Source organism: Stigmatopora nigra, chromosome 11 (genome assembly GCF_051989575.1).
Source record: "Stigmatopora nigra isolate UIUO_SnigA chromosome 11, RoL_Snig_1.1, whole genome shotgun sequence".
Classification (NCBI taxonomy): Eukaryota; Metazoa; Chordata; class Actinopteri; order Syngnathiformes; family Syngnathidae; genus Stigmatopora; species Stigmatopora nigra.
The window spans coordinates 8048052-8069959 of record NC_135518.1 but is presented as its reverse complement, the minus strand read 5'-3'; the positions used below and the strand labels follow the sequence as shown (position 1 = coordinate 8069959).

Below are 21908 nucleotides of genomic sequence, written 5' to 3'. Positions count from 1 at the left end.
GATAGTGTCATCACAAAATTGTAGATTCATACCCGCATTCTGGTAAAAAGTATGCATTTGCTTTTTAACTATTAAAACTAGTTAGAAGTAGCTACTAATTGATGATTCTTGGAAAGGTGGATTGACCTCATAAATGTTCAGTAGGCCATTTCTTGTCTCGATGATGAACCCGATCATAAAGTGATCATCCTAAATTTATGACTTAATGACACAACAGCACCAACATAGGGTTGTAATACTTTTTTTGCCTGTGTGTTTTTTTCCTCCAAGTGCCTGAGTTCAGCTGGGATAGGCTCCAGCACCCCTTGCAAGCCTTGTGAGGATAAGCTGTTCAGAAAATGAATGAACGAATAATGCATTGTTCATATTCGACATAAAAATCTCAAATCTGTTAAGCGATATGAGGCATTTATTCATTCAAAAACAAAAAAATATGATTGAAGTAAGAAAAAAAATGGGTTTTGCATGAGCCTGCAAATTCCCAAGGTCACATTTGGGGCCCAGAGTCACATGAGACTTCACTTATCAGCATTTCTCACTTCCCTTCTTAGCGGATTTCCTTGGCTGACAGCCAGGGGAGAAAAAAAATGGATTCACAAATACAAGATTCAGTCAAATATCGATGAAGCAATGGCAACATTTTTGTATTCTACTTAGTCACGTAACCAAAGTGGGTCAACATATATAGGCAAGATTACCTTTGTGATTTTTTCCCACAATGTGTTGGACTTTGTACGAGTATGACTTATTCACCTTTTACAGATTTGAACATGGCTTTAATTGGTACAGTCTAATCAGTTCCATCGGATTGGTCTTGTGATGTGACGGTCAAAAAGACAGTTTTCTTGGAAGCTGACTTTATCTCAAGTAATTGTTAGCAAAAGAAGGCCTTTCATTTGAACAAAGTTTTATCTAATGTGTTTACAACCACTTCTCGCCTGTAGACATTGAACCTTGAAAATACCAAGAAATATGAAGTAGGAGCCACGTGCTTTGTCATATCTTTGTATTCTTAATGAGGTTGAAATGGGCATAAGTAAAACCCTCTAAGCCTTAAACAAGTGACAATAAATGTCATTAAAACTTACAGGTGGCTCTTGCATAAGATCAGTACTTTCCTGAATATAAAAGCTCCAAAAAATAGAATGCAGTCTTATTTAGTGTTTTTCTTTTTATTTATCATTCGTACGAAAGAATTACGAAAGAATGACACTAAACACAAGTATATACAGTACATTAGGGCTGCCACAATATTTAGTTTATCGACTTATCTGATATATAAAATGTTCAATAATAGTTTAAGGGGAAAGGAAGCCTATCTGTCAATGACAGCCAACAAATTGAATGGCTACATTTAATAGTTTTTGACCTTTAAGAGTTTCTGTGACAATTAAATTTAACGTTGAAATATGCCAGCAGTCCTAAAAAATGGTCATGACAGGTTTACAGTACATGTTACTGTATTTTTCATTGAATTATTAAACTTTCCACTGATTCTCATTGCCAAAATATTCGAATAGCAAAAACAGGTTGTTGCAATGAGAAGTTTGCCAGTATAGAATGGTTCAGTCAATGGGTGGTACACGTTAAAATAGCCAAATATAAAAATTTCCAACTTGAATTTCTCTTTTCAATGTTTGCTTAGAGGTCAAGGAGACCACATAGCCAGCTGCGCTCCTGTTTTTTCACTCGTCTCAGTTCTCTGGCCTGCGCTCGCGTCAACGTGGGTGCCGTTGTCTCGACCTCCTTGCCTTCTTCTACTCGCTTGGCTCTTGCCATGCCAGTTTCCATGTCCTCATCATCGGAGGACCCCTCTTCCTCTTTCTCGCTTTCCATTTCCTCCTCTGTCTGTTTTGGTTTACTAAAGGGCATAACAACAATGAGTTGCAAGTCCTTAACATGACCAATTTTTCATTATCATCAACAATTTCTCCTTCCAATGCAACCCATGTGAGAAATTAGCAGAAGTCAATTTGTCTGCTTGTGCACTTTCATAAGTGCAAACTGCAAAAATGACCTCTGAAAGAAAGGCTTAACCATTATTCAACCCACCCACGCAATAATACCATCAGTGGATCATCTGCACCTCTCAAGATCATCCCTGTTGACTAATGCATCTGACAGGTATGCTCGTCAATGGATTCTATACCAGGGGTGTCCAAACTATTCCAAAAAAAGGTCACATTTTTGTTCCAACTGATTGAGTACAGACACTATAACTAGCGATGCTTCTTCTGAAACCAGCAGCACCTGGCGGCAGTCAACCGATTACACTTTCATTTTCTGACTTAGGTGACCAAGTGCGAGCACTAATGCACTTTACTCAGTTTCTTATCCACCGTTTAAAGGTTGGGCTCGGAAAAACTGTAAAAAAATGACAGCTCATAGCCCTAGAAAGCCATGTGTCAAGGCACCACTATTAAACTATACAGACTACACACACTATATAAAACTAGTCAATTGGCGTAGAGTAAGTGAACTGACCTGGAGTCTGTGACAGAGATGAGCAATGACTGTACAAATATGGAGCAGAGGAACGTGGCAGAAGGGAGGACGTGCGCAGGCGTCTGCAGAAACTATCCACACACAAAAAAAAAAAACAGTCAATTAGTAAATTAACCGTGGCTATCCACAATTCTTCCTCAAAATGAAGGCTGCTCCAATAGTGATATTTTATTATATAAAAATAATTAAATAGCCCACCTCTTTAATTGCAGCAGAGCCCTGCGGAAGCTGCAGCCTCTCTGCAGAGTCAGGATTGTCTGCACGGCCAAGATTGTCTCCTTCTCGCCATTGTTGGCCGAGCAATAATTGGAACGGCGTCATGGCAACGGTGTCATCGATGGCAAACTGCAAAGGGAAGCCCACAGTCAATATGAATTGAAATAGCAGGGAGGGGGTGCTCATGGTTATGTATGACATGGCAAATGTTAATTAAAAATAGTGGAAAATGTGGGTCATAAAAAACAAAAATGATTAAAATAAAACTAATGTCCCAAAATAAATGTATTTTTAACTATGCATTCAATTTGTGATGGTTAAACATACAGCAGGGCACGATGACTCATTAACATTTTCACTCCAAATAAACAGAAGAGTTCATTAAACGGTGTTCCGTCATAAAATGCAATGAAAACTAAGAGACGGCCAAAAGGACATAGATTTTTACAAAAAAAAGTGGCCAAGATCATAAAATGCCTTATCAACTAATGTACCTGTTTATTAGAAGCCATCAGTCGCTTCTCTTCTGCCTTGGTTATAAATGTCATGAGGTCCTGCACAGAAAGGGATTTTTTCAAGTTGAGGACAATCTCACACTTAAAGCAGTGTTTTGGCCTACCATGTGCTGGCTGAGGAAATACAGCTGGGATCGGTTGAGCCATTGGCAATTCTCATCGCAGCTTTCTTGTATGGTTTCTCTTGGCGAGAAGACGGCCCGGGTCACTTTTCCTTGACACACTGCCTTTTGGCAAAACAGTGGCCGTGGCTCGCAGGGCTTGAACACAAACACTGGACAGAAAAAGGAAATTATGGACATTTACTTGACTGGCAACAATTCACTTTCAAAACAACAGCAAAAGAAAACAAATGCACAATTTTAACCTTGTGACATAATATGATGATTGTGGTTAAAAAAAGTAATTAAGGTACTACAAAAATCACATTTAATGCTTTGAGGCAGAAATGGTTGGTTCAAAGCAAAATGGCCATTGTCTGGTATTAATCCCTCAGGGCATCCAGTCACATGAACAAGTTAGAAAGTCTAAAAGGGTGGTCCAAAAAGCTTACAGTCACTACATCCATCTAGACTGCAGAACGCCGCCATGTTCTCTGACAGCGGGTCATGCAGCAGCAAATTGACATCCATGGAGGTGCTCCACTCCACTACCAGAAAGAAGACAGTAAAAAATATGAAGACTCAACATACTGTTGGCTTATTATGATAATAATAATAATAATAATAGTGCATGTTTACAGGAACACGTGAGGAGATTCCAACAGCAGAGCAGGTTCTTCTCCGTCGTCCCAAGCAAGTATTTGGAGCAGCTTAGTTGGCCAAAACAAAGATGTCTGGAAGAAAAAAAATGTTCCTTTAATTTGTGTGTGTGTGTGTGAGACAAAAGAGTCAAGAGGCAGCTCCACACATTTTTTATGGGATTAGTGTTTTACCCCCCGTGTGAAGACTTCTAATCGGAATGCACTCACAGGGCTTGCGCACCAACAAAAATCAACTTTACAAGGACTAATAGTCATCGTACAGGGTCATTTAAGAGACATTGTGATCACGAGCCCGAACCTCAATGTCAAGCAAAAAAGCTCAGCATTACTCAGCGACTCGGGAGATATTTGAGGTTAAGTAATTCAGTCGACTCAACAAATCCATAGGCAGGCGGTAGTTATACAAGAGGACGGTGCTGTGTCCAGCTGTCAAAACAGCTGAAATTATTTTTTGTTCTTTCCCTTCCTTAAAGTACTAAATCCCACTGACACGGCAAGACTTGGAGAGGGAACACCCTTTTTTATTTGAATTTTAAAATTGTAACCGTTTTATTACATTAGTAACCTTGGAAGAGCAAAAGTATGAATATTTACACATGTGGGAAAACAAAATAAAAGATGCCAGGCATGTAAAAAAAAAAAAAAGATTAAATCAGTTCAATGGGAGCATTAATGGCAGAGCCCAGTAATGTCCTGGATGTCCGTTTGGTTTCCAAGACACCATAGCAGGCAAAGCAAAAATCCCTTGGACAATTCCCACATAAAACCACTGTGAGTGCATTAAACTGCAACCAATTGAAATTCATTGGAAGATTCACCAGGGTAATCATTTTTTTTACTTTAGAGAAAGATGGGCATTTACTTTATTTTTTAACTAACCTGATATCACCCGGTGGTTGTGACAGCGTCGTTAAAAGCTCCCACGTAGCCGGGCTCCACAACGTCACCACCTCACGGAAGCTGACGGCAAGCAGCGAGCCGTCGGCCGAGTAATCGCAACACTTAGGTGCCAAGCTGTGATAAGAGCCCACAAAGTCGCATGCCCATGATGTACCCTCGTCTAAATCAGTCCCTTCATGAGAAGAAAGGAAGAGAGAAAATATAAAATATTAAGACTTAGTAGGGGTACAATCACGCACTCAACAGAGAATCATCTCATAACACTTTTAACTAGCTGACATGTTCATACAGCATAAAGGCATATATCAACATAAAAGCAGAAATTACGGAGGCATTAGTTAATAACTTTAGAGTCCCTTTTTGAGTGGTAGTCTCACCTTTTAAGTGGGTGGGTGGCAAGGTCTGCTGCCAAGCTTTGAAGTGTCCGTCCTTGCTGGCAGAAACCAGCATGGCAGCATGGTGGTCCGCGACAGTGGGTCCGAAGCACACGGCGGTAATCTGATCCTCGTGGGGGGCTGAGATGGTCGTGTTCAGCACAAAACTAGGTGGGTGATAAAGGGGATCATTAGACAATGGTGTTCCCAATTTTAACTTGTATTGCTGGTGATGGAATTCTAATCCATTTGAAGCAGAAGCCCGCGAGCAGTGATACCTTTGCGTTTGCTCGTCAAATGTCCACAGCTTCAAATTGACCTCCCACTCTGTCGCTTTCTGTTTCCTCTCCTCAACCGTGGCAAGGTTCTTTCCAGCGGCATCGAAAGTAGCCTTCACCACCTCAAACTGCAGCAATCCCGACTGATGGATGTACTCTTGCTGCACAATATCCAACTACAAGAAGGCGATATATATAAAAATCCAAACAAAAAACCTTGACCTTGTGATTATAAGTTCAGAACACTTACATTGAAAAGCAGCTTATCTCTCTGGAGGGAGTAAAACTGCAAGTGGCCTGGCTTTCCATTTAGAACCAGTGCTTTGCTGCGAGGGTCTACTATCAAGTCTGTGGTAACACTTTCTCCTACACATGGACAAGAAAACACAATGTGTGGCATTGTTAGTATTTTTTTTGGAAATGATGTATTTTATAAATAAAATAAAGCCTTTATTGAGTACTAACTTACCTTTGACAAGTCCCTGAATGACAGCAGACACTTTTACAGAGCTCAGGATAATTGTGATTTCTGGAAGAAGAAAACAATCAATTCTAACTCTTCAGTCTGATCATTTTTTGCACTTTTTTCTACAATTTTAAACAGGATGCTTTGACTAACAAGAAGGTTTATGGTGTCCTAAAAGATTTATGAAAATGTCTTACTGTTATCCACATGTGAGGTGCAAAACAAAGACCCATCAGGAGACACAGTGACGTGTGTGATTGCTCCACCGAGTCGAGGAAGAAAATCCTTTTGGCTCTCCTGATTGTATTGCCATTGGACCAGCACAGACTCCACACCTCCACTCAACAGGTTGGTACCTGTTTATATATTGAAAAACAAATAAATCACAAAATAAAGCATCATTCCAAATTGATAGATGTTAAAAGTTGCGTACCTTCTGGGGTGAAGCACAGTGAGCTGACAGCATTGTGGTGCCAGTGGAGTGTAGAATATGTGTACTCTTTCTCGTGATTGAAGTTTCTCCTAAAAGATTTAAAAAAAAAAACAAGAGACAAATGTAAAGAAGAGCAATGTCACCAATGCACTAATAAAGAAGGATTGTCAAATTTAATGCCATTGTACACAACTCACCACAAACGAATCTTTCCATCCTCGTGCCCCGTGGAAATGACGTCATCTTTTGGGTGGCAGGCGACGCATGTGAACGTATTCTTGGCTCCTTTCTTGTTGCCTCGTTTCAAAGAAAAGCTTTTGGGAATTCCACACAAGACAGTCAAAAGATTGACCACCCAAAAATGCTTAGGACACCATAAAAAGGTTTTGTATCTCACCTATATGTCTTTTCCTTCTTAAAGAAATAGACCCCCAAAAGCAAACCTCTGATAGAAACAATAAAATCCCCCTGTAAAGATGAAAAGTCATATTTACAAAGATTATTTTCTCCATTAGCAAATGTCTAAACAAGTTTTCTGACAGTAGCAGAGTACAGACCCCTCTGCCGACCGCAATGGTCTCTGGACTTGAGCAGACATCTTGAAACACAACTGAAAGACTTAGGCCCTCCACCAACTGATCTCCAGTCTGAGGTAGATGAAGTGCCATGAGCTGGAAATGATCTATTCGGACACAAACACAATTTGTGACCTTTTACCTGCTTTCCCCCCTCACTAATGGTGAGAAATCCAGTGTGTCACATAGATTTGTCTGTGGCACTCCCTGGTGGTGCTTAGTTGTGAAGGACTGAAATCAACTGATTATTTCCTAAAATCTCCACACAATTTGTGCGTTCCCTTGCACACCAAAAATAGAATTTGTGTATGAGGAAAAATAACATACCAGTTATTGGGCCAGGCGTCACAATGAAGACGGATCCTTTGTGATTACCAGAGGCATAGATGGCGTATATTGGATGCCCAACAACATACGACTAGAAGAAATCAATTGAAATGTTAATAAAACAGACAGTTACTTTGCTCTCAGCCCTCCTAGAAAAAAAAGTAGTTTGCTTACATTTTAACAGAAGAATAAATGGCTAAACAAATAATTCCCAATTGGATTCCTGAATCAGTGGCCACCAAATCACACTCATACATAGGGGCAATTTAGAGTTTTCTACCAGCCTACCCTGCATGTGCCCAAAATAAAAAAAATAATACATCACCTTAATTAGAATGCCATCTGTAAAATCCCAAAGTTTAACAGTGCCATCTAGAGAAGAGGAATAGGCCTGCAACAACAAAACAATCACATAATTATAATGCACCAATTTAATGTTAAGACAACTTAATAGGCCTAATTTTAAGATGTGGTCCAGTTGCAGTTGTACTTTGAAACATTCCATATATCCAATGCAAATGTTCCATTTGGCATTCACAAGACTTTTCCGATGCTCTGAATATTCATCCAAATGACTTTTAGAAATGTACGGACGGCTTCAATGGTAAACTGAATTGCTCAGCAAGCATGCCAAAGATGACCGAACCTGCAAATGGTTGCTGGGATTGAGAAGCACGCCTGTGACCAGGCCAGTATGTCCCCGCAGCTCTTGAATGCATTCCTCCGTGATCGTGCTGTACAATTTGATGAACTCCCCCGAAGCGCACAGGAGGAATCTACAGTCAAAACACACATCAGAGGTTATTAATTCATTGTTTTAACAATATCACTGTCGGTGATGAAGAATGAGTGCAATGCCAGTCAACATCAATTGGAGGATTATTGACCATTTATTCATGTTGACTACTCATTTATGTTGTTCACTACCTATTACAGTGTTGAGTACTTATTATGTTATGACTACCTATTACAGTGTTGAGTACTTATTATGTTGTTGACTACTTTTTTATTTATTACTTATGTATAGATTATTTATTATTATTTAGTGATTGTGTTCACTTCATGGTAAAGCTTTAAATCTCATTATACTTGTATAATGACAATAAAAGCATTCAATCCCTGATGGCAGATCAGAATCAAGGAACATAAATATTAAGCACAAAGGTAAACATTGAGCCAAAAAAGAACGGATAATCATCTTCACAAGTAGGATAATAACATATATTCCATAAAAGCGATAACATGGTAAGTTGTTGGCCAATAGGAAGGTTTTAGGAGAAATCCCAATTTAGGAAATCATTGTGTGAAAAGCTATACGTTTTCTGGAGGTTTTATTTGATGATCACTAATGGCAATCATATATTATTACGCTTAAGATCAGTGGCTGTGCGGTATTATTTACATGATGCTCCTTGGCAGACACTTTTACAAGGAGTAATGCTCAAGGCTGTACTCGGCGTTAACAACCCTGCCTGTAACTCGGATCTACAAATATACTGCAAAAAAAGGGGATAACCTTCCACTTACTTGGAATCGATGGTGATAACGGGAGCTCTAAAGTTGATTTTACTACCGCCGCGACGAACCACGCGGATGTCTGCGTGTTCCACCATGTTTTCGCTATGGGCTCAACTTTGAACCGCGGACTGTGAATGGATAACATGAGCAACAGAGCCACCTAAAGGATGGAGGTCTATGCCTAGATCTTAAACTCCCAAAATGACATATAGATGCCAAAGTGATCATTTCCCCCCAACCTTAATTTCCTTTCTTAATCAGATTCAACAAAAATGATTAAAGGAATACATTATAAAAAAAAAGTAAGGAGACACAACAGTTACACAAACATTTGATCAACAAAAGTCAGATCTGCAATCAAAAACAGAACAAACAAACAAATAAATAAATAATAATATGATATAAATACGAATATTTCATACAAAATTGAAAGAAATGTTTTATTTCTGCCAGAAAAAGGCAGCGCTACGCCAAATAGACGTAGACTCTACCGGGAAAGCAAAGAAGAAGAAGAAGAAGAAGTGCCCATCCGTCGCCATGGCACTGGTTGATTTTTGGGTACTCCACAACCCGGCGATGAGTGATCTTTGGTGCACATCATGACAATCGACACTTGTCCATAGCCAAAGTGCAGTTTTATAATGAAGGAGCGTGGCACCATGACACTGACAACGCTTGTCTTTTACGGCACTGCTCTGGGGCTCCTCGTTGTCGGCCTGAGAGAGTTGCTCGCAGGCTTTGAGGAGAACCGATGCCGTATGACCTACATGTTCGAGTATCCCGAGTATCGGGTAGGTAGCAAAGATGCTTCTTCGATCAGCTTTGTTTAAGGTGGAAAAGCAAAATGGCAAGTCATTTGAACGTTGACATGATGTCATCGCAAGTGTTGGAATGAAGGAAAATGTGTAAAAAGGCTCATCTGATCATCTGCAAACAAAATCACAAATTGGACCCGATTTTTTATTGCCTTGTTACACGGGTGAGGGTTAGATTTTTACATTTTGATATTCTCAAGCATAAATCGGATCCCTTTGAGATCATCGAAACTAGATCTCTGCCTTTCACCTGTCAAAAAAGCGTTGACTTGTCTGTTAGCTGTCATGACCTGGTAAAATCGCATCACTTCAAATAGATTGGATGTTTGTTGCCATCAATAACAATCAAAAGTGTTAATTCACTGTCATCCCTCCCACTTTCACTGGATGACGCTTATTGCTGTCAATGGCAGCCACAAATTAAATGGAGGAACGAGGTGCAGGGCAACCCCTATAAATCTTAATCCTGTGGAATATATTTAATATTGTTATTGCTGTTTACTTCTCATTTGCCTCGTAGGGTTTGAAGCATACTAGTTAAGCCATGAAAATAGTTGTCAAACAAGTCAGGCTTGTTTTTTGTTTTGTTTTTTGCCGACCCATCTTCCCTGATCTCTTTATCAAACATTTTAAAGTGATATGTGATGACACGAATAAAAATCCAATATAATGGAACTGTTAATGTGAGAACCACAATCTCTTGGGTCATTTTGGAGTGCACATTGTGAATTTCTATGTGACTTTGATAATTCATAATATAAATCTCTGCTTTGCCATGTGTAGCGTGTACCTTTACCTCGCCGTGTGGCCAGAATGTACCCCGCTTATGGGCTCTACCTGTACGGTGAGGGTCTGTACGCCCAGGAGACACGCGACCTTCAACTCTATGGTGCCCCTGTGCTCTTCTTGCCTGGAAATGCAGGGAGTTACAAGCAAGGTAGGCATTTAAGTACATTTCAAAGAGGTGTATTTTGCCACTCTCTTGAGAAACATTACAATTGTGTGATAGATTGTCTAAGTATTTAATTTTTTGTCTTCCTAAAGTTCGTTCTCTTGGCTCGGTGGCTTTGAGGAAGGCAGAGCGTGCTGAAGGTGGTCTACATTTCAACGTTTTCACCTTGGACTTCAATGAAGAACTCGTGGCCCTGTACGGCGGCAGTTTACAACGGCAGACGCAGTTCCTGTACGAGAGCGTCAAGGCCATACTGGAACTTTACAAGGTGAAACTTAAAATATATTTTCTCAATAATTTCCACACACTACTTTACCTACTTGGACTTTACCCAAATGTTTGATCTCACTACAAAAATATAAAATATTCAAAAAGTGGATTTTTTTCCCCAAGTATGTGTCTTAGAATAAGTGAATAAAATTACAATGCGCAGAATGCAGTATAAAACAGTTAGGCAAATGTATGCAACCGCCGACTGCTACATTCTGTATGTTTGCTTATAGCACTTGAAGACACCCCCCAAGACTGTGGTACTTGTTGGCCACTCCATGGGTGGTGTGGTGGCAAGAGCCCTGTTGATGTTGCCCCGCGTCAAATCCAATCTGGTTCGGTTCATCATCACCTATGCATCCCCTCATGTAGCGCCAGTGCTGGTACTGGATCCCTACCTGCAGGGTAAGGGAAATCTAATACTATATGTGTAGATAGTAGCTCAGCAGTGAATTGTCCTCATAGCATTAGCAGTAGTAGTAGTAGTAGTAATAGTAAATGTTGTTGTTGTTTTTCCATTACAGATTTTTATTCATCGCTGAGGAAAAAATGGATAAAGCAAGCCGACGAGTTGAGAAATGTCACAGTGTTATCAATTGGTGGTGGATATCGTGATTTCCAAGTGCGATCAGGACTCACCTCCATCCATAGTCCTCCGGGTGACACAAGTAAATTGTCTATGGTGGTAAGTTTGAATGTGGCAATGATGGAATTGCACTTTAATCACACTAATTATAAATTACATTCATATTTATGTACTATAATTAAGATATCAAGGTAAATAATGGTACAACACCAGATTATTTGTATGTCTGAAAGGGGCAACAGCTGTATCTAAAAGTTAAGGATTTAAATTTCCCTGATTTAAACACAAAAGAGCATGTTTCCCTCAAACAAAACCTAGACAAGTAATTCCCAAGTGGTTAATGCTCAAACACTTACATGTTTCCATTTGTTGTTGTTTTTCTTTCTCAGGCTACTGCAGTTCCGCGTATCTGGGTTTCCACTGACCACTTATCCATAGTGTGGTAAAGGACACATTTGTTGAGTCTTTCTATTAAGCTACCAAGGACACTCTGCATATTCCTTTTGTTTCCCCTCAGGTGCAATGAGCTCATTCTGGCTACCGTAAGGGCTTTCTTTAACCTTGTTGATCCTGAAACCAGACAGGTTGGTTTGGGGTGGTAAAAGTTTCATTTCAGTTTTGGAAATAAATCTTTTGTTGGCATTTCATTTGAAGTTCACTGACAACACAAATAAGACAGTTGCTGTACTCAACCACCACTTTGTTCGACATCCCGGCCGGATGTTTGGAGACACTCAGGAATCTTCTATCTCCGTGCTAGGTTAATTTTCTGTTCATCTATCATATTCATTTCCATTGCTTCATATTGATTCAAGCCCCTTCGCACTATTGCAGATGATCCAGAAGCATGGAGTGAAGTGAAGACGTTGCGCCTGGCATATCGGACACCAAAGGTACTGCATACGATGGTCCAATACATGAAAAAAAAATGCTGCCTTTTGTGTAGTTCCAAATATTTCACAATCCTGTGTCCCTCCAGGAAGTCGAGGTCAAATACTTTACGTTTGCCCTTTCAAGTCGCAAGAAGGCCTACAGTCATATCTACTGTCGGAGTAACAACCCGGTGGGTTTTACAGAAATATGGTTGCCACATTTGTGAGCGCATAGTACGAGATTATCAAACCCGTGTATCCCTGTATTCTTATTCATTACTGTTCAACAGGACATGGGCAGCTGGGTATATGGCTGCATGCGCGAGAATGGTTCTTCCTGGTAAGCATGCTATGACTCTAACAGTGTTCACACTCACCCTGTAATATTGTCACTGTCCTGTAGTAGAGTAGAGGTCTTTCTTTCCACAGTGAGCATGCAGTGGATTTGTCCAATGGAACTGAGCTGCTGCCTCCTTACAAGGTCAATAAAGGGAATTCCAAGAAAGATGTGCTGCCGATGCATGGTTTAACTGTTTGTCATCTTATTTAGGTCTTGATGCTGAACCTCAGCAACTTGTCTTCGTACACTCATCTGGTGGTGTCGGCCTCCAATCTCAATGGCAAACAGGTTGGCATTTTGCACAGGAATATTTACAAATGACCTCACCTATTATAGTTGAAGGCTGGTTGCTAATAAATCCACTTTTTTATGAAATGCAGTTCACGGTGGAGTGCGAGTGGCAAAAGCAACAAGCTCTGACTCAGTCAATTGCTGTTCCACATGTTCTGTCTTTAGGTAAGATAGATGCACTACCTTCTCTGATCACCATTTGTAACAAGTGACAATAACAATGATCTTTTTCCAGGTTTGACAGCCAGTGAAGTCACAGTGAACCAAACTGGACTTTTTCACACCATTCAGCTGAATTACTTTCATGAGGTAATAGGCGACGATTGGATGATGTGATCTTCCTACTCTAAATTTCTCAGTGGATTGTGAACATTTTTTGTGTTTTCAGGTATACCAAGCTTTCAGAATTAACATTGCAAGTCAGTGTAAGGCACAGAAAGGTAAGGCCGACTAGTTTCTTTATTTTGTTTTGAAAATAACAAAACCTTCTATGCATTTGTTTCCCAGTTAATAGACTTCCAAGTGTCTACAGAATGAAAGTCCCATGGTTTCTGGAGGACTTTTTAACAACAGCCAGGTTAGTGATTATCTGGGTGTGCTGCCAAGATGGCAGTTATATTTACATTTTAACTACATGTGGATATTCCATTAGTGTGCCATCAGTGACGGAGATATTTGGGATGCTACACACCAATCGTCCAAACAACATGGTCCAAGCACATGTCCTCCTTCATCTCCACACTGCACCCAACTGCCAATATAAGGTTGTTAGTGCCAATGATCTACCAATTCACTGACCCACATTTACTCCCTGTTATGTGTACATATTTCTCGGGAATACTGACAGGTAACCAAGTGACAGAAACTTGAGAAAAATGAATGCTAAACATAATTTGCCTTTGTTGGTAATTGATCTGCCACACAAGAGCTTTTAGTATGTATTTATGTTTACTTTACTCTGCATATGTTCATTAGTCTGTTTTTCCCCTTTTTTTAAGGTTACCATCAAGACGTCATTAACCAAGGTGTTGGGGCAGGTAATTGGTATTCTTTTATTTGTAATGATTAACTGCAGATTATGGTATTGTCATTTAAAATGCTTCATTGAAGTGTTAATGATAAAAAACAATGTGGGATCATCTCAATATGAAAGCTTTGGTTTGCCTTTTGGCAACCCGACATGGAAAAGCCACATGCCACTTCTAATTTGATGATTTACCTTTATCCACATTAATGAGACATTTCTTTTCACAGCTCATGCGCTTCTTTCTCCCCATGATGCCAGTGTACACGACTGTTACCCTCCTGCTGGCTTTTGGTGTTCAACTGTCCACCATCCGGAAGTCACAGGGAGCCGCACCAATGAGCCTCATGCTCTGCAAAGGCCTCCAACCACACAAAATTAACCTTTCAATTTCTATCCTGCACATCCTATTTAGGTAGGCTTGCTGTAACTCGGTTGAGCTTGTACAACAATTTGCTGAGTCTTCTCTCCCTTCCAGCCGGTTAAAAGCCTCCTGGTCACTAAGCATTCCCATGGACATCACCCCTCCCATCTTCCCTGATGCAGCAGTTCAGGACGCGTCTCTGGACTGGCCGTACTTCCTGCATCCTCTCCTCTACATATTGGGTGCTGCTGTGGCATTTTGGGGCAGCGCACTGCTCCGACTCGTCACACGGCTGTTGTCGTTTTTTTTAGCCATGTTCTACAGGTACCTAAATGAGTCATTTTAACTTAATCCTTTTATTGATGAATTTGAAACAACCATATTAATACTTGCACATGTAGGGTTAGTCAGGGATTAAATATACTTGGGAATGTTTTAACTTCATCACTATTGTAACATTGCCTGCACTTTCCTCTTACATCTATATCTTTGAATAATGGCACGTAATGTATCTGGGGAAAAAAAATCTAATGTGACATAAAGCTGGTTACATTTTTCACATACTAACATTATTATCAATAATTGATTGTTTTCATATTCTAAGACCGACTCTATCAAGAGACTGTGGCACTCTGCGCCCGTGGATGCAGATGGCCGCTACGTTCTTTCTACTCGGCGTGGGCTTTAAAACCTGTGGAGCACTAGCTATCATGGCCGCCTTTGCTCTTCATCTTTACAAGGTAAGAGTGGACATTTTTAATATAGCTGTAGTGTTATGTCCACATTTTATTACATATAACACTTGCTGAATTAACAATTGTTTGTGTGTTCAGATATTGAGATTACAGATGACCGAAAGATCCTTGCGTTACGTCCTTAATCTGGTAAACCCTCCTGACACAAAACAATTATAAATTTTAAGAGCTGTTTTTCAGCATTCCTGCAACTGTTTTACAGGCACCTCTCCAACACAAAGACAATTCCATAATGGAGGTCAATGTCAACAAAGATGAGCCGTTGCTGTCAGAGAAAGCGCTGCGGGAGGCCAGGGATGACCTGCAGCTCCACCTATGTCTGTCGGCGCTTTTTACTGTACCTGTGGCGCTCAGCGGACCCTCGCTCATCTACTGGGTCCGCAACTTGAGGTAAATATTTAAAATGTATGTTACCCAAAAGGATTCTGAATCTCATTACTGTGTATTCCTCTTCAGGTACTCCACCCAGCTGGATCCTGACCCTTGTCGACTCTATTTGCTACCAATGATCATTTCGTATGTGCTGCTTATAAACTGCGACACGCAGACACTAGCCAAAAGGTAATTACTCACACACTTATCACAACAGCCCGACAAAGTGACAATAATTATGTTGTTTTTCCATTTTTCAAGCAAACTGCTACGGCTGACATCCTTGCTACCATTGCCCATTTCTGCCGCTATGGTATTCTTCACGCCGTTGCACTTGTACAGATTGACATACTTCTTGTTAGGGGTTCTCATTCCTCTGGTTTTATGTTGTCTTCTCTGACAGTACATTTTTCGATTTTTGTTTAGTTTTTTGGGGGCAAGCCTTGTTTCTTGAAGCTCTTACTTGGTAAATACTTGATACAGTTTTATTTCTGTGGGTTTGGGGGCAGAGCCATCGGCATACGTTAACACCTCAATATGCAGTGGCCCTTTGACTTAAGCATTCCGTGCCAAAGACGTTTTCATGGAAACGTTTTTCACATAAGCCTCACTGCCAATGCCTTTAATGGAACGTGTGCGTAACTGAGTAGTAGGCCAGAGTCTTTTGCATAGTTTGAAATGCTCTCTGTTCTCACCCTGGTGTAGTATTCGTCAGAATTCTTACCTGGAGATCTGTGTTGTCAACCACGTGGGTTTGTTGATGTCCCACTTGACAAACAAAATATGTGGCAATTGACATAGGATGATAGTTTACAGTTTTTAGATGACTGACAATTTTATCTAGAATATATTTGGAGATTATTTTGACATAACGTGAAATGTGATGGTGAAAATAAAGCCAGCACATTTTATTTAGCTTACATTCACAATTAGTGAAACTTATTTGGCAACCCTTGCTGAGTTTAAGTAAATACATCCTTCATTTACCTTTGAAAATACCCATTTTGTTAAATAGTTCTTTTACCATGCACAAAATAGTCGTGAGACTATGCTGCTATACTCCTTTTAGGTCTGCCCCTCTGCCCTCATAGTGCCCAATAGCGAATAAGTTCATTATGCCAGTACTGTACTTTTATTACACGCAATAGTTGGGAAGCATTTTGCTCCCATACCATGACAAAAGACATCATAAAAACCATGGTAGGTTAAGGTGTCACTGCATTTTAACGAAAATCTCCAGTCTTGGAGCATGTCTGGTGAACCCAGTGTGCCTTCCACTGTATATCAATGGCCCTGCCCCTTTTTTGACAACCACATTAAGCTGCTGATACCTAAACCTTTTGTCAGCAAGGTTTGACTGTATTTCATGATTTTACTGTTTTCGTCGTAATACTGTTTAAAGTCCTACACTGCCTTTACCGATGGACTGTTGAAGCTCGGCCTCATTTCTTGCCAGTTTTCATGCATTCCACAAGAGAACCAAAAGTGACCGTGTTTACACACACACACATGCACACACATACACATACATACGTAAACACCATCCAATGCAGTACAAAACTACACATGTATTGATAGAATGGAGAAATACATTATTAAAAACACATAAATTTTGAATGTCACCTGTCCAAATCTTTGGGTCACTGGAGTGCTTGACTAATTATCAAGTCTCAACTGACACATCAATAAGCGAGTGACCCAGTTATTTGTACACAAGCAACAGGAAGCTGTTTCTATTATGCTGTATTTTCCCATTAATTTTTTTGGGGAAACTGAATGTTTTCAAGGTGAACATCAGTTCACCGTTGTCTGTGTGGACACCAAATGCCTTCAGACCCTGAATGAAGTGTAGATTTTCTGCCATTTGTCAGATCTTAGTGATTCAAATGGTTATTTTTAGTCCCGACCAAGTGGCACGACTGCCATCATTTTTGAGACGACATTTTACTAGCAAATATACATGTTTAATCAATTTGTGTTTGTTGTGGATATCTAGTCAAATGAAACACTCCTTGAATATTCTTTTTGAAAAGTGACTGTTAATGGTACAATAACAAAACACTACATATATTTGCAGTAAATTGCTCTATTTGATTGTATTTGTAGTTTTATTCGACATTCTGGACACTAAACAATATTTCATTTTCATATACCAATGCACAAAATGACCGAAAGACTGGGGCTGGAAAAAAGCGATTTTTCATAAATGATTTTGGTTATATTTTCCCTTAAATGAAGTCGTGACCCATTGCTTTGATTAATAGTCTTAAGTCATTATTTCTCAGGAACATCACCAATGTTGGTTCAGTCACTTTGATCTGGGGTGCATTAATTAAGGCAAACCTGTTCAATGTATTTTAATTTGGATCCAGATTAAATTACACATTTTATATATGACTTGAAACATCATAAAATAGGGTTAACTATATTCACTTCATGAGCAGGGTGTGTGGAAACATTTAACTTAATTTCAAGTGCCTCTTTGTAAGAAGAACAACCTGTTGGAAATGCAGAAAGTGGGACTTGTTAGATCAATTTTGTTCAAAGATACTGTCATATGTACTGTTATGATAATATAAAAAAACTAGTGTAATGTGAGGGTGGAAAACAAGTGATGTGCCATTTTTTTGTGTTTGGCTATTGCCTTTTGTGAATGTGTTCACTGTACAGTACGGTGTTCTGCAATTCATTTGGATCTGCACTTATCTGTTTTGTGTGTGCGTGTTTTTTTTTTAAACGCCAGAAGGAAAAAAAATGTCACTAACCATTGATTGTGAATATAGTTATGTAAAACCTGCTAGTATTCCACTCCGTGTACTGCATGGTTCAGGCCGATAGACATATAGTTCACTACATTATTTTTGTGATCTTTTGTATAAGTTTAAACTGACTGTCTCCCATTAAAGAATGTTTGAAAATCAGTGGACTGCAGCAGGCTGGTTGTTGATAGGATAACCATGAGTAACCACTGGATGGCGGCCTTAAGAAGGACTTAATTTGAGCTCACATTGTCTTGTGTTTTTCCTAATTTGACCTTTGACTTCACTAGCAAAAGGACCATTGAGAGCCAGTATCTCTATTTGGTATTTTTTCATTTTAATGTTTTCACTTACCTTCAGATTTGTATTTGGCTGTGCATACACGATTATTATTTGTGGATTTTGAACAGTAATATGTACATTATTGGGTTTTCCAGTGCACCACTTTGAAATTGGCCTCCACCTGACTGGTTATTTTAATTGAAATCCATAACCTGGCAGGTGTGCCACACATATTTTTCCCATTACTGATAAGAACGCAAAAAAAAAAAAGCCTCATCGATGAATATTACCGTCATGCATTATATAACTCTGGACTCAACAGTCCATAGAAAGCGCTCACAATTAGTTCAATCAGCCACTTGTCTAATTTGAGCTCCACAGTTGCCCATTACTTGGAATATCTAATTAGATCCAATAAAGGAGGTAGAGCAAAAATTTGTCCAGAGTGCACTGTGCTTGTCCGGGCCAAAAAAAGTGAGCTGGGATAGGCTCCAGCAATCCAGCTCAAAGCACTAATGAGGACAAGCTCTATAGAAAGTGGATGGGTGACTAAATGAGAAACAGCTCTGTGTAACACCATCGCGGCCTTCACTGGTTATAGAGGCGTTACAGTCAAGGAGTTAGAAATGCTGGAGGTCAATTGTTTTTGCCAATGTATGGTTGCAAATTGATGGATTTTCACTTTTAAAGTTAGGGATGACTAGGATGTATAGTGTTATTCTGACTAATGAGTTGACTGAAAAACAACAAAAAAAGTCTATTTCTGGTGAGTGGAGGCTTCTCCAAAATGGCATCTGTGAAATGTTATCTTAATGGATCCTTGTGTATTTTTTGGAGGTTTATTTTTGCATCTGCTTCCTGTGGAAAGCTCAGATGAAGACATCCAGGTTGCTGTGTTACTTTCATGAGGCTAATTAGGCAAGCTGTCTGTGCCACTTCAAAAAAGCAGGATTTGAAGCACAGCATAACAATATTGGGTTGAAAAAATAGAAAAGATACATTTCAGAAAATGGTGTAATTATAATTAACCTTAGGGTGTTCAGTAGTCCCTGTGATAGGAAGTAAAAAAATGCAATGATGAATAACACTAAAATGGGACTAAAATGTTCATTGTGTGTTCTTTTGTGAAACAATGATGTATACAATTTTCAAATAGCCTGTGTTTATTGAACTTTACTTTATTCAAAACACTTTTAAAAATGGTTTATTTGAAGGAAATTTTTTTATCCAGGATAGTTTTTTTCATGATTTACATTGAAATAGTTCTGTATGAAAAATCAAATTGTTAATTTTTAAAATATTTTTGGCTCACAGAATAGTTACAATTCCTTTAAAATCCATATTTCATCTTTGAATGGTTAAATTTGAATTAAGTCAATGCAACATTTCTTTCTCAGGGTCTCGATAACAAAGAAAGCTTTGAGGGACAACTGCACCAACCTGTTGCACATGTTACATCATTCCACTTATAACACTGTTGCCACTTCATACTGTACCATCACATGGCATGAAATACACAGCGTTCTTCTGGCACCTTCACTTTTGCCTTGGCTTGTTTTCTGTGCAGCTTCGTTGTGCGGAGCCCTTCAAAAACACACTTGGCGCTCAGACACACAACAGCTGGCATCCAACTCGCCATCAAGGCTGCTTTTCAATTCTTACCCTCAGCCAACGCAGATTATAGCAGCAGATTTGCTGTCAATTCTAACACTCGATTGTCACAATTAAACAATTCGGTGTATTCATTTCTTTTTATTTTCTTTTGAAACACAATTTGCCAGTGGTTAGCACGCCTGTCTCACAAGTTTGAGATCCTCGCCTTCAATGGCGCTTCCTCCTCGGTTATGTAATTGCTGATAATCCACTGTAATGCTACTCATGTTGATACCGTTCTAATAGCTGGGAGGGACCAGTTCACATCCTGCCACTATTCCAGCTCTTTTGACATATAATTCACTTTTCAGAGGAAGCAGAACTGAAATTTGAGTGTATAAAAACACTGTAACACACTGAAGAGCATGCTGTCTGAGTGCCATACAGTGCTTATGTGCAGGCAGGCTTGACAACAGTTATATGAAGCATCCTCAAAGCGGGGAAATCCTCTGGGGAATCCATCCCAAACATTGCCAAGAGCCAGAAATACTGGCTGGTGTCTTTGCGAGCGGGAAGCACTGATTCATTTATGTTTTTCATGCTTTAAACTGTGCTAACAGGATATATAAATCATGTAATTTGGTCTATTTTGTATTTTGCAACTGATTTTGTTTCACACTCATCTAAAATTTCTCCTTTCCTTCAATCCATAGAAGCTCATTTAAATGGAGTAAAGCAGCCCTACATCAAAACCAAGCTTCCTCACTGCGCATAATAATTATACTCAGTCCCTGTATTAGTAATACCACTCCTGCCCTTTGAATATTATTTAATGAATGGGATTTATTTAAATTCCACTCCAGACATGCTTTTACAAAATTGACTTCTCCAAGACAAAGGTTAACATTAATAACCCCAATCTGAAAGTACATTTGACTTTTTAAATCATTGAAATAACTCCTGACTTGACTCGCTGTCATAATTACATTAACTGGGTGAACAAACAAGGCCTGTTAGCGATTTTTCCTTTTTAACTGTGGGTGGCCGAACCCTGGAAATTAGATAACCCAATGAATATGACTTTGATTTGATTTGCCCGAAAGGGTTCTCTCACTCACAAACTTCTCTCATACGACTGGATATCAGTGACAGCAACTTCCTATGGTGCTTCTTAAAAAGCCCTCGCACCTTCACACTGATCCTGTTTGTCACATCCACCGCGTGAGTTTATCTTGGGACAGATAATGCCGCTCTCCAGAGAGCGAACACTCTGCTATTGTGTGCTCGGAATCATTGATCTTCCTGTCATCGTGCACAGGAAATCTAGCTGCTGCTGTCAAAGCAATATTACAAAGAAGACACGCCCATAGTCTATTAGTCTATTATTTACCACCTATCCTCTTCTTTTCTCCCTCTTTCCAATCATCCCTCGTTCAATCATCCATTTTCCAACGGGACTCAAACACTTGCTAGATTTTACAGACAAATGCTTCCCCAAAAAAGAAAAAAATAGCAAAGTAAGTGATGATGTTTTAATCACATGCACTGAGAGCTTGTCATTCATCCTTTTGATTTGAGCAATTTAAATCTCAACGCATCCACTTCCACGTGCCTCCAGGATGACTTTGAGAGGAGGCTTATTATGTTGTCACTTTCCTATCCTTGACGTGAAAAGTGCAGCCAGGTTAAATCGTACGATGTTTAAATAAACTTTAGGGACAAGTCACTTTGAGAGGATGGTTATTATGCTGTCAGCTTTTTTT

General features: G+C 39.5%; 2 protein-coding genes across 2 annotated transcripts; one reads left to right on the top strand and one right to left on the bottom strand.

Moving 5' to 3' along the window:
- Nucleotides 1-993: 993 nt before the first annotated feature.
- wdr75 (WD repeat domain 75) lies at nt 994-9022 on the bottom strand. The gene is made up of 21 exons (XM_077727961.1): nt 8880-9022; nt 7999-8128; nt 7678-7743; nt 7353-7443; nt 7008-7132; nt 6848-6918; nt 6648-6764; nt 6451-6539; nt 6215-6373; nt 6021-6080; nt 5802-5917; nt 5552-5727; nt 5277-5440; nt 4879-5071; nt 3977-4071; nt 3790-3885; nt 3341-3510; nt 3216-3275; nt 2704-2850; nt 2485-2576; nt 994-1861 (listed from the first exon to the last, which is right to left on the bottom strand). The coding sequence occupies exons 1-21, from the start codon at nt 8963-8965 to the stop codon at nt 1642-1644; spliced, it is 2523 nt and encodes an 840-aa protein (XP_077584087.1). The 5' UTR covers nt 8966-9022; the 3' UTR covers nt 994-1641.
- Nucleotides 9023-9377: 355 nt separating this feature from the next.
- On the top strand, nt 9378-18432 carry pgap1 (post-GPI attachment to proteins inositol deacylase 1). The gene is made up of 26 exons (XM_077728430.1): nt 9378-9661; nt 10469-10622; nt 10730-10905; nt 11141-11312; nt 11432-11592; nt 11883-11935; nt 12011-12077; nt 12148-12253; nt 12328-12386; nt 12473-12556; nt 12656-12705; nt 12795-12846; nt 12916-12993; nt 13086-13161; nt 13232-13305; nt 13385-13436; nt 13504-13573; nt 13649-13760; nt 13995-14033; nt 14251-14435; nt 14499-14708; nt 14989-15124; nt 15218-15268; nt 15342-15529; nt 15596-15700; nt 15773-18432. The coding sequence occupies exons 1-26, from the start codon at nt 9512-9514 to the stop codon at nt 15909-15911; spliced, it is 2799 nt and encodes a 932-aa protein (XP_077584556.1). The 5' UTR covers nt 9378-9511; the 3' UTR covers nt 15912-18432.
- The last annotated feature ends 3476 nt before the right edge of the window (nt 18433-21908 follow it).